Source organism: Arvicanthis niloticus, chromosome 24 (assembly GCF_011762505.2).
Source record: "Arvicanthis niloticus isolate mArvNil1 chromosome 24, mArvNil1.pat.X, whole genome shotgun sequence".
Lineage (NCBI taxonomy): Eukaryota > Metazoa > Chordata > Mammalia > Rodentia > Muridae > Arvicanthis > Arvicanthis niloticus.
The window spans coordinates 32,573,755-32,587,322 of NC_133432.1; the positions used below are offsets into that span (position 1 = coordinate 32,573,755).

The following is a 13,568-nucleotide window of genomic DNA, read 5'->3' on the forward strand; positions in this document are numbered from 1 at the left end:
GTTGAATTCCCAGCTCCTCCTCCCTGCAACCTTCTTGCCTTGGTGTGAGAACCACCACCACCACCACCACCACCACCACCACCCCACCCCCCCATCTAGAGAACCTTTCTATTTGGGGCCCTTCTGCTGTTTGGACCAAACACATGGCAGAAACAAGGTGGAAAGATTTATGTTGGTGCATGGACTCTCAGAGAGTCCAGTCCATGCTTGCTTGGGCAAATGGTGCCAAGAGAATATGGCAGAGGCTACTTTTCACCTGGTGATGGCCAGGAAGCTGAGAAACGGGGACAAGGAGCCAGGATGAGATATGATCTCAAGTACGTATCTCTAGGGCCCCACTTCTTCCAAGCAAGCATCACCTTCTGCAGTTCTAAAACTTTCTGGTACTCTATTCTTTCTCTTAGTTTGCTTTCTGTTGCTATAATAAAATACTCTATTAGTATGGGGTTTATGGCTGTGAAAAGACACCATGACCACGGTACCTATCATAAAGTAAAACATTTCACTGGGGCTGGTTTACAGTTTCAGAGGTTTAGTCCATTATCATCATGGTGGGGCATCTGGCGGCAGACAAGCAGACATGGTGCTAGACAAGGAGCTGAGAGTTCTACATCTTGATCCAAAGGCAGCAGCAGGAGACTGTGTGCTGTACCCAGGGTAACTTGAGTATATAAAACCTCAAAGCCCGCCTCCAGTGACACTTCCTCCTAGAAGGCCAAACCTCCAAACAGTGCTACTCCCTCCAGGCCTATGTCGACCAATCACATTCAAACTACCACAAATTCTGTGACAAACAAGCTAGTTTGAGAGGAAAGGGTTTCTTTGGTATATGCCTGTAGAACATCCCAGCAGTCCATTAGGAAGGGAAGTCAAGGTAGCAGCTCAAACAGGAATCTGAAGGCAGGAACTGAAGCACTGCTTACTGGCTTGTCCTCCATGACTTCCTCAGCCTGCTTTCTTACACAACCCAGAAAACCCAGGGATCGCAGCACCCACAGTGGGCTAGGTCCTCCCATATCAAGCCATTATTAATCAAGAAAATGCCACATGGTGACTTGTCACTCTGCCTCGCTTTAATGTGCAGCTATCCTAGTTGGATAGCTGAGGACAGCTATCAATTTCCCATTTGTCATTCGCATTTGTCATCCTTAGAAAACCACAACCAAAGTCAACAGACAGCACAAGAATAGCTTGGGGCAGCCTCTTTTACTTCCTTACCTGGTTTTGAACTTCATAGAAACCCTTTAAGTAGCAGTGGTGTTGTGTCTGTTTTACAAAGGGGAAAACAAGTGATGAGCTTGAGGGAATTTCCATTCAGGAATGGGTATCATCCCCTCCCACTGCTACCCACGAGACGCTGTGTGATCACCTAGAGTGTTGCCGTGCTAACACGGAATACTGTGATCACTTCTCCTTGTGCCTGTTTAAGTTGTAACTTCCTGTCAACTGTAAGCATGGCCTGGCAAGAGAATGAGGTGTCTTCTCTATAGGCACGCAGGACTTTAACTGCCAACCACACCCCAGTCTCCAGGCATTCAGGGCGTTGTGCTGGGAGATGAGCACACCTGAGTTCACATCTCCTTTCTACTTTGATAAGAGACGAGCCGTGTATCCCTGGATCGGTGTCTGTCTCTGCTGCTCTTCCAATAGCCTGGTAGCTCCCTGAAGGTTCTCTCTGCCACTGTGGGCTACACTGACTGGGACACTCACTCCTCGGCACCTATGCCTGTTTCAAAGATTCATGGAGATCCCACACTGTCTCTGATGGCATCTGTCTCAACTGAGTGTTTTCTTTCTTAGCACCTTGTTAAAAGAATTGAGGAAACACAGCTAGCAAAGAAGAGATTTTACTCAGAAGAAAATTGAGTATACAGAAAGGCTGTGCTGTATGGAGGAGCAAAAACCTCTGAGCATGAGCTCAAGAGCCCCTGGTGACTGCCAGGGAGTTCCATGTGGTTCCAGGAAGAGTCAGAGTTAGTTTCCAGGGGGAAGAGTAGGAGTGTTTTTCTGTTTTGATTGACAGAGTTGAGTTGCATGACCCTTTGTTCATGGTGCATACCCTTTCTCAAGTTGCAAATGATTTTAATCATAGGCATGCCCAGTCATGCATAGGAACGAAATAGCAAATAGAGGGTTTTAGCTACAAGTTCAAAGAACAGTTTGTCTTACTGTACATATACACAAAACCAGTCCAGGTTGGATGGGCACACTGCCTGTAGCTCTTGAATATTTCCTAGGATGTGCTTGGCTGCAGAAGAAGGTATTGCTAAGGGTTTATATGAAGCTGGGGGTCTCAGGTTGCTAAGTGCTTTGTTGGGAAAGGACAAGGTGTAGCAGAACAATAGGGGTCCTGGGTGGCTAAACTGTCCCTACATTTGTGTGCCTCCAGGCCAAACCCAGCTTTGGCATGTTGCCCACCCTAGGGGGAAGTGAGTCAACACACATGTTGATGACTCTCTCCCAGTCTCCTGCAGAAGTGGTCTGTCATCTCATTCTGAACTGTCACTGTCTTCTAGGGTAGAGAGCTGTCTGTCTTTCCAAGGTGCCACCTCTCCAGATTTTTAACATCTGCTGCTGCTAAGTGTCTGTGGACAGTGCTATGTGCATTGTGGTGGGTTGTCTGCAAGTGAGGCTTGCCTAGTCCCATAAAGTCTACAGAACACACAGAGAAGCTTTGCCCATTGATTTCCTTGCACTATTAGACCTCATCACTCACCTAGGAGCATGTCTCTTTGAATGCACTGACTGCAGCTCCCAGTGTGCCTTCTGTGTGTGTGTGTGTGTGTGTGTGTGTGTGTGTGTGTGTGTGTGCGCGTGCATGTGCACGTGCATGCACGGGCATTCGTGCATATGTGTGCACATGTCTGTAGAGTCTAGAGGTTGGCACTGTTTATCTTTCTTAATCATTTTCTACCGTATTTTTTGAGACAGCATTTTCCCTGGACCTTGCTGATTCAGATAGACTTACTGACCAGAAAGCCCCAGGGAGGCTCCTGCTTCTGCCTCTCCAGTGCTGGGATTATGGACCTCCTGTGCTGCACCCAGCATTTGTACATGGATTTTGGGGATCAAACTCAGGTCCACATGTTTACAAAGCAAACACTTTACTAACTGAGCCATCTCCCCAAGTCCCTACAGTGTGCCTTCCCTGGGAAGTGTTGTATGGTGTCCATAAATAGTCATTGGATAGCTAAATGATTCCTCTCCTTGCCTGGGTTCTGGGCACCAAAAGATATTTGCCAGTTCCTACAAGAATAGTCATAACAAGTAGGTGAATATGAACGCCTGGATATTTCCTTCATGTACGATTGTTGGGTACATACTATTTTCCAGTCTCAGTCCTTGAAAAGTGGGAACCATTGTGGATTAGACAAAATGTGTATCTGAATTACTTTGAATATGAAGGATTTTAGGGAGAAACCATTTCACAAAGTCAGCCCCACAATTTACCTGGCGTCTGTAACTAAAGAGTCGGCAGTCAAAATAGAATCGGAGAACAGTGAATTGACATAAATGTAATTGTATCCTTTCAGTATGCTGGCTATTATGAAATGAGCTATGTCCGCCATAGAAAAGGACCCCTGTGTGAATACATGGAAACATTTTGCAAGGTGCTGGCCACTTACTGAGGACTGTGGTTGAGCCTCCTGTCATGCTTGCTGATATCTGCATGCCATGACAAATCAAGTGCTGCTCCTTATCACTATGTCCTGCCTTACTGGGAACAGTATGTCCTGTGTCAAGAACCACAGCCCTCAGACTCACTGATGCATGTCTTCTCATTGCTAGCATTGCAGCACGCAGCACTGGGGCTGGGAGCTCGGGTTTGTGCATGCTAAGCACAGACTCTACCCTTGAGCCACACCCCAGCCCCTCACTGGGGGAGTCTAGGCAGGGGCTCTACCACTGAGCCACACCCCATTTCCTAAATTTGCTTTTTATATATAATGTATTTCCTGGGCTTGACAGGATTGTTCAGTGGTTAGAAGCACTTACTGATTTTGCAGGAGATCCAGGTTTGGTTCCCAACACCCACATGACAGCTCACAACCATCTCCAACTACAATTCCAGGGGATCCTTCACTCTCTTCTGGCTTCTATGGGCACAAGGTACACACATGTCATACATACATACATACATACATACATACATATACTCAAACACATAATAATAAGCAGATAATGATAAAAAATAAATATATTTTGTTACAGTCTTCCTCCCCTCAGGGCCAGTGATTGGCAGCAAGCGGTTACCCCTTGACTAAGTAAATGTGTCACGTTGGTGCCACAGCCTTTACTCAGGGTCCATTGCCTCACGGTTCCCTAAACTCCTTGGAAGCAATTTTAGTTCTTATAATTACACAACCAAGGCAAGTTCATCAGTCCAACGCTGGCTGCCTTGAACTTGCTATTACACGGTGGAACTCAGATCCAAATCACACGCAGAACACTGCATCCTGGAACCAGCCCATTAAATGGTCATTTAGTTAACACGGAGCCTATTTCAAACATTTTCAGTGTTTAAGGGTCTAGGAACAACTTCTCTTTTCACACTTTCCCGGCACCGTTTCTTTGTGTGTGGGTTGAAACTCATCAAACATTGCCTCAACATTCCTGTTGCATTGTGCTTCCACAGTCCATGGCCAAAGCTCTTATTTTACTGGACACTACCATGGTTTCCTCATCACATACAAAGCGGTGCTTACACTAGCATCCTAGCTTCTGATGAAAATGTCTGAGACCAGGATGCGGACTGGTGAGCTGGGGAGGCAGCTCATTTGGTGAAGTGTTCGATGTGCAAGCATGAAGATGTGAGTTCAATCCCCGGGACCCACATGAAAAAGCTGGGTGATGGTGCTCAGTGGTTCCTGTGGAGAGGTTACATACAGGCAGATCCCTGGGCTGGTCAATACAGACAGACTATCAAGTTCTGGGAAAATTAGGGAGCCTCACTCAGAAAAACAAAAGCAAAAAAACCCAGGTGTACAGATGTTGAGGAATGGTACTAATGGTTGGACTTGGGCTTCTACATTCTCTGTCTCTCTCTCTCTCTCTCTCTCTCTCTCTCTCTCTCTCTCTCTCTCTCTTTCTCTCTCTCTCTCTCTCTGTCTTTCACTTCCTCCCTCCCTCCCTCTCTTTCTCTCTCTCTCTCTCTCTCTCTCTCTCTCTCTCTCTCTCTCTCACACGCACACACACACGCACACACACACACACATGCATGCACACACATTTACACACATAATCAATCAATCCATCAATCAATCAATAATACTACCTATTGGTAGTCTAAGATGATTTACCTTTTCATGGAAAACAGGATAGGCTCTCTAGCAGATTCTGAAAACCACGTTGGCACATCCCCAGAACTCCTGACATTGGCCCACCAGCTTCCCCAGTCATCAGTGTGTACTGTCACCTTTCAAAGTGTAGAGATGGGCCAGCTCAGGCTCTATGCAATGAAAACTGTGTGCTCTCAGTTCGGCTTAACTTCTCTTCCACTCAGACCCAGGCCTGGAAACCTAAATGGTTGCTCACCACCTCACTGCATAGTGTCAGGGTGATTGAATGCCCTTGCTTTTCCTTCCTGGTCTTCAGGCCCCTACAAGGTATCCAGTCGGCTGTTTTCACCAACCACAAATCCAGAGCCTTGAGAACTTCTACATGGACATTATATCCCTGAGAGCAGATGGTGGGTTGTAACACAGGGACTTCCCTTGGAGCTTGACAAGTGTAGCAAAGAAGCTCAACCAGGGGATTCCATGTGCAGTGCTCCCCGATATCTGATTATCCGTGTCTAGTGTCATTTTTCTCTAGCAAGTATGCTGTTGTTGTATTTTGTTTTGTTGAGACAGAGTCTCATGTAGCCAGGCTGACCTCAAATCACTATGCAGCCAAGGCTAGCCTTGAACCTCTGATCCTTCTGACTGTCTCTGGAGTTCTAGGATTACAGGTGTGGGCACCAACCCTGACTTATATGGATGGTGCTGTTGAGATGGTACCCAGGGCCGTGCATGCTAAGCAGGCACTCTGCCGACTGATCTACATCCAGAGTTGAACAAATATTTTTTGATCAATCTTCCTGGCCAGAGACCACAGGTAGCTCCTCCATGCCTTGAGTTTTATATTTTCTGAAAGGAAGGGTTATCCTGTCTGACAGCACCCCAACGTGCTAGAGTCAAGAGAAGAATGACAGAGACACTTAGGAAGTGCCCGTTAGAAACTGGCATCCTTTACAGACCCATGGTGGTGTCTCTGTCAGTGAGCCCCACCTTTCCAGGACCACAGATCAGTCTCTGGCTTCTGAAAACAATTCCTATAGCTGGAGTTGTCCCCAAGCGACCTTCTGATTCCCGCTGTATGAACCCAGCACTGACCTTCTGATTCCCGCTGTATGAACCCTGTGTTGTACTTTGCTCAAGGCCAGCTCTGTTTGCTAACACTGGGCTGAGATTTTTTTTCCGCTGTACTACTTTTATTACTGACTCGTTGGATTAGAAGTTAGAATCCTAAAGTTTTGTTTTTAAACTTTAAAACTGTGTGTGGAAAAAAGATGGTGGAAGACTAAAGACATAATTTTATTTTTAAAAAAATACATACATTTATTGCGGTAAAGTTAAGGGAAAATCTCTCTGGCTGAACACTATAATTTTCCTGCAAAGTCAATGCAAGTTTTAAATGAGTTCTTTGGAATTATGTTATAATAAAGCCGAACCGTTCCTATTACGGGCAAGGTATTAAACTCTGCTCCTGTAATCACTGAGCATGCCCCCTGCACTTCTTTTCACCGCCGTCCATTCTTCCGATAACAAAAGTGATACGCATTTTGTTGTAGGGATTGGAAAATTTTAAAAATACAGGATTCAAAAGAAAATGGCTTACGCTCGTACCACTCACAGACCAACCACATTTCCATTTTATGTCTGCATGTATGAAAAGATGTTCCTACGTGCTGTCTTAAAACACTGAGTGGATGTGAGGGTGTAAGGCTGTTCTGAGTCTGTATCTGTGCGCTGTCCACCTCTATTCGCAGGGACTCAAACTCGAGTACATTTGATTTCAATGGACACGTGTTAACCTTGTGAAATGACAGTGAAGAGCTGGTGTCTGAGCCCCATTCTGTCTGCAAAAATACCATGACCAAAGGCAACTTAGGGGAGGGGTGGGTTCATTTCAACTTACAGATTATAGTCTGTCACTGAGGGGAGTTGAGGCAGGACAATATATGGGAACTTGAAGTAGAAACCATGGGTGAATACTACTCCCTGGCCAGCTCGCAGGTTCATGCTTCATTAGGTCTCTTGTACAATCAGGGTCCAACAGCCCAGGAAATGGTGCTGCCCATAGTGGGCTGGACCATTCTGCATCAGTTTATGGAAGAAACCATTTCTCACAGACCAGCCTGATCTGAGCCGTTCATCAATCATGTGATGAATTGAAGCTAACTAGGACCGATGGGATGGGCTGCAGGAGGAGTGACTCTGTGGGCTGGGGGGAGGGCTCAGTTTGTAAAGCACTAACCAGCTTATCATGCAAACAAGAGGGCCAGATGAGTTCACAGCCTAAAACCCACATTTAAAAGAAAAAAGAGCCCAGTCTGGTGCATACTTGTAACCCCAGCATTGGTGAGGTAGAAGCAGCAGACTCCCTGGGACTCACTGGGCAGGCATCTTAGCTCAATAAAAGAACCCATTTCAATAGAAGAGGTGAATGGGGCCAATGGAAGCACCTTGCCGCCTGGCTTCCACATACATGCACATATCCACACATCCATGTGCATCTACAATTACTCATGTGCCTGCACACATATGTATGCACACACACCATCAGAACCTTCTATTCTTTCTGTCCTGCCACCCAAAATTGTTGGCTTCATGCTACCCATGTTTCCCAAGAGTCATAAAAAACAAAACAAAACAAAACAAAAAAACAAACACACCCCTGTGAGTAGTTCCTGAGACCATCAGCCTGGGCACTAGGAAATTCAGGTACCTCTGGAGGCCTGGTCACAAGATCAAACCAGCAGCTTCCCACTGTGGCCCAGTGTCTCTGAAAACCATTTCTCTTATTAAAAAGTCTCACTCATAGCCAGTACATCTGGGCACATGGCTCAGTTGGTTAGGTGCTTGCTGCTCACGAACGAGGACCTATGTTCAGTCCTCAGAACACAAATGAAAACTAAGCGAGACAATGCATGTCAGTCATTGCAGCCTTGTGGGGCACGGGCCAGCAGATCCTGGGGATTCTCTGGCCAGCTGATGTAGATGAACTGGTGAGAACCGGGTCCACTGAGAGATCCTGTCTCCAAAAGTAAGGTCGATGGCGTCTGAGGAAGACTCCTGACATCATCAGCCTCTGGCCTCTGCACATGTGCAAATCCCCTACACACCTGTACATATAGCAACACATACATATATGCACAACATCACACACACAGGTAGGTGCACACACATGCATGCCTATTACAGTACACACCATGACATACTATCGAGACAGATGTTTGTAGTTTTTTCTTACAAATTGGTTTCTTTTGTATAAACCCTCTACATGGAAATATTTCCTAGAGAGAGAAAGAATACCCTCCTGGGAACTTGCTCTTTTCTTCAAATGCCCTTCAAATATCCAGCATTTTTTGTGGCTGTCTTCTTAAACAATATATATATATATATATATATATATATATATATATATATTTTAATTTTAGTCTTGACTATGTACAGAAATCAAGAACTAAAAGAAGAAAGCTTCAAAATAAAAAACCTTGATGAATATAAAACTTACTGTTTTTATTTTTTATGTGCTTTTTAATTTGCAGTAGCCTTGAAACACTGTGGTAAATAATACAGAGAATTAATGAGCATTTTAAAATGACTAATTCTGAGGAATAATAGACATACTTAAGATTAGTGTGCTAAAAATCAGATGTGAAAGCAAAAGTTATATATCCAATTTTAAAATTATACTATTAAATGTATAACTTCATGTGTAGTAAATATTCATATTTAATTTTAGGTGCCAGTGTAACATATACTAAAATAAAATGGAACAATTTCTATGCTTCTATAAAAGAACCTATAAAGCAGTCATAAATAATTATAGTAAAACTCTTTTTGAAATATTTTTATGGGACGAAAAATTGAAAACTTCCTAATAGGGAAATTTTCTTAAATGAGACATGAAATAAGTTAGCCATAGAGACCTAAAATGTAATACACCCTGTGGGAGCCCAGCAAGCAATCGCTCCTTAAGATAATTTTATACAATGTAGAAAAACCAGGAGGTTTCTTGGAAAAAAGTGCTCCAAAAGGTAACAGGAAGGAACGGGTTATTACCTTTGATTCCTCAAGAGAGACTGCTTTTTTTTTTTTTTTTTAACTTTGGAAGGGCTCTGTAGGTCAGAGAATGAACACAGGACCCTTCCCTGGAACACTCACCCTGTGCATCTTGGAAAAAAGACAAGGTGGGCTCATGCTGTGTAGACCCTCTAGGCCTGGCTTGTCAGCCAGAGAGCATGTTATTCACATTTGTGTGAGTGTATGTGTGTATATGCCTGTGTATGTGATGAATGTGTACACATATATGTGTGTAGATGCATGTATGCATGCATGTGTGTTAGTGTGTTTAGATACATGCATGCATACATATGTGTGTATCAGTGTGTATGTATTAGTGTGTATATAGATGCTTGCATACATACATAGGTGTGTGTTGGTGTGTGTATTAGTGTGTGTGCATGCATATGTGTGTCTTAGCATGTGTAGACACATGCGTACATACATATGTATGTCTTAGTGTGTATGTATTAGTATGTGTGAGTAGATGCATGCATATGTGTGTGTTGCTGTGTGTGTGCATGTGCGCATACATATGTTTATTAATACATGTATATTAGTGTGTATTAGTGTGTGTCACTTGTCACAGATCAAGGCTGTGACTGCCCAGGACCAGCCTGGGCTTGAGAGGGCTTCTGAGGAAGGGGTGTCCGAGAGCAGTGAAAACAAAGGAGTCAAAGTCAAATCGTGGGTCCAAGCCTACGCTCTGTTCAAGTCAGCTTTCCAGATTGACTTTTCTATGTTCTGCTTTTCTGAAGCTCTCCAGATCGCTCTCTGTTTTCTGCTCATGTCAGTTCTCCAAGCACTTCTCTCTTTTTATCCTAAAAATTTCTCTGCATAGCTCATCTCTTGCAGATCAGAAGCCCAGTCTTTTATTTTACATCTCAGTCCAGTCTTTTACTCCAGGTTCCCATTTGATTATCCTATGAATCAGCATCCTGTGACCCAACCCTGTGATACTTTGGAGACAACAATGGCATTATTGTTAACATTACAAAAGAATGCAGAGATCTGCGTGCTGGCCTTGGGAACAGTGTCATTCCACCCTTACTAAGGCCATGCTGGACCTGGCATATGACTACAACATGCTCAGATAGCTTGGCCTAGATCAAGAGGCTACTCCCCTGGAACTCCTAACAGGCAGTGCCTTGAGTCCTCAGGAACCTCTGTTTTAGTCTCTGTATGCCATCTTCCTTATAGTCAAGAGCTCCTTCAGATGAAGAACCCCTGAGGTGGTAGGATGCTACCCCACCAGAAGAGGCAAATCACAAGCTGGCCTGTATATTGCTTTTGTCTATTTATTCTTCCTTTTTATTTTTTGGGGGGTTCTGGTGGATTCAGTGTGCAGATGTATACACATTCCCATGAGAGGTCAACTTTCAGCCATCAATCCTCAGGCTCCATCCCATCTTGTATTTAGAAACAAGATCTCTCACTGGCCTGGTATGAAGAACCCTCTGGATAGCCTTGTGAGCACCTCAAAAAAAATGGGGTCTCCCTTTACCAGCAAGGCTTCTCCTTCTCTGACTTTGTCTGGGAGGATCAAACCCCCACACCCTGTCTATGCAGAATGTCATGTAGCCTTAGTGAGATTACAGGTTCAGCTTCCTTTCTCCCAATAAGAACCCTTTCAGCAAGCATCTGAGATTCCCTGGAATGCCTCCGCATGCTAATGCGGTATCTCAGTACCTTAGCCTTAAGCCATTGACCTTTGCCCACCCTGGATATTCCTATCCCCCTTCCCCAAAACTATATAACCCTTGACTCACCCTGAGGAAAGTTGATCTGTCTCCCCGAAGCTGATCCCAGAATGTATCATCATTTCTGTTCATACTCACAGGCTGTCTGAAACCCTGTTAGTTGACTCTCTTATCTTCATCCCCTGTGGCCAACAACCCTGGGGAGAAGGGAGGCCCACAGCCTGATGCTCACCAAGTAGGATAGGCTGGTGTCTTAGGTACATTGTCATTGCCATGACAGAACCTATAGCAAAGGCAACTTACAGAAGAAAGATTTTAACTGGGGGCTTACTTACAGTTTTAGACATTAAGTCCATGACCATCATGGCAAGAGGGTAAGGGGGAGTTAGTGGACAACAGGCATAAAGCCAGAGCAGTAGCTGAGAACGTACAGGTTAAGGCAGCAGCCATACGGGGGAAGAGGGAAGAAGGGGGAAGGGGGAAGAAGGGGGAAGGAGGAAGGAGGAAGAAGGGGGAAGGAGGAAGGAGGAAGAAGGGGGAAGGGGGAAGAAGGGGGAAGGAGGAAGGGGGAAGGAGGAAGGAGGGGGAAGGGGGAAGAAGGGGGAAGAAGGGGGAAGAAGGGGGAAGAAGGGGGAAGAAGGGGGAAGAAGGGGGAAGAAGGGGGAAGGGGAGAAAGAGAGAGGGGGAGGGGGGGGGAGGGAGGGAGGGAGGGAGAGAGAGAGAGAGAGAGAGAGAGAGTGAGAGAGAGAGAGAGAGAAGATTGAAAATGCTGTGGGCTTTTTAATCCTCAAAGCCCACTCCCAGTGACACACCTTCTCCAACAAGGCCACACCTCCTAATCCTTCTCAAACAGTTTCACTATCTGCAGACCCAGCATCCAAACACTCAACCAGTCTCATTTGAACCAGCACAAGGGTCTGCTCACCTCTGCCTTCTCAATCTCAATGCTGAGATTATGAGCATATCATCACAGCCAGCTTCTTCAAATAGGCTTTGGGGATTGAACTTGGGTCCTCATGATTTCAAGACAAGTACTTTAGTAACTGAGCCATCTCCCCAGCTCATGTTTTGGGTCTTTATTATTCTTTTTTATATTCCCCTAAGTGGCCTTGACGTTGTGTCTTGTCTCGGAAACAGAGCCATTACGTTGGAGAATCAGCTGGTGATCCTTGCTACAACAGCGAGTGATGCTGGTGCTTACTACGTGCAGGCTGTGAACGAGAGGAACGGAGAGAACAAGACAAGCCCATTCATCCACCTGAGCGTAGCACGTGAGTTCTGAGAATCTAACTAATGGTCCCAAAAGAAACAAAGTCTTGCTGTAATTGATAAGCACTGTGGGGTGGAACACCATGCAATTCATCTCTCTGGTGTGGTTTATGGCTTAATATTGATCCACTGTTGGTAGTTCAAAGGGTTTTGGAGCCATTGAATGATTTGCAGACAATATGAATTTTATATTTTTAACCCAAGATCTTACTTGTTTTGCTGACTTTTTTTTAAATGTCGTTTTCTTTGTCTACTGCTAATATTATTATTTTAACAACTTCTTCATATTATACCTATGGATCTCATTTACCACTAAGGCACTAATATGTTTTATTGACCTAAGAGTAACATCCCTGAGAAAAAGAAAATGTACATATACAGTTGTATTTAAATTAGCAATATTTGGGGCCAGTGAAATGGCTCAGAGGGCAAAGGAGCTTGAAGCCAAGCCTGATGACCTGAGTTCCTAAGGTCATCCCCAGACCTGTGTGGTATAAGGAGAGTACTGATGCCCAGAAGTTACACATACACACACACACACACACACACACACACACACACACACACACACACATACCATGGCATGAATTTTTTTAAAAAATTAGCAGTATTTTAATAGGTAAGTCTAGTGGCCAAGGTTTGTCATCCCCTATCTTCAGGAGGCTGAGGCAGGAGGATTTTGAATCTGAGGCATGCCTTGATTACCAAGTGAGCACTAATCTAATCTGGACAATTTATAGAAACATTGCCTTAATTCTTTCTTTTAAAGGCAATGTCTAAGCTGTATCTGTTGCTCATTTCCACTCAACGCAACTAAACATACACAAGTTGCAGTTATAGACTCAATTATTTAAGGAAGTTTTAGTTTGAAGAAAGACTTTAAATTATTTGAACTTGGAAAATTTTAGACTGTGACATATGTCCTCACATGCTGGCAGTGTCTCCTTTTATGGTCTGAAACACTCTGGAGAAAATGCCCATGGAGACTGGCCTTGGAAGGTGAATTTCCGTGTGCTCTCCTGGCATACGGGCCTATTGTGTCCCTGGGTTTCCTCTTCCTGAATACACTCAGAGGCTGGGGAGATGTGGGTTTTCTGTTTGTGCTTTTTAAAATATGTGGGAGGAACTGTAGTGTTCTCTTTGCCAGGACAACTGCTTTGCTAGGAGGGACAGAATGACAGGGCAAATGTCTGCCTTAAGCAAGGAATGTGGTGTGTGGGGATTAAGGGAGTGTGTGCTCACACACCCACCAAATTCCCACAGGTGATCC

The 13,568-nt window shown here is 44.6% G+C and overlaps 1 protein-coding gene across 1 annotated transcript in view; it reads left to right on the plus strand.

Annotated features, from left to right (window-relative positions):
* Window positions 1–13,568, plus strand: part of Sdk1 (sidekick cell adhesion molecule 1) — a 964,506-nt gene that overhangs the window by 536,181 nt on the left and 414,757 nt on the right. The window contains exon 5 of the mRNA XM_076923544.1: window positions 12,167–12,300. Within this exon, the coding sequence (XP_076779659.1) occupies window positions 12,167–12,300 (134 nt within the window). The remainder of the gene's footprint in view (window positions 1–12,166; window positions 12,301–13,568) is intronic.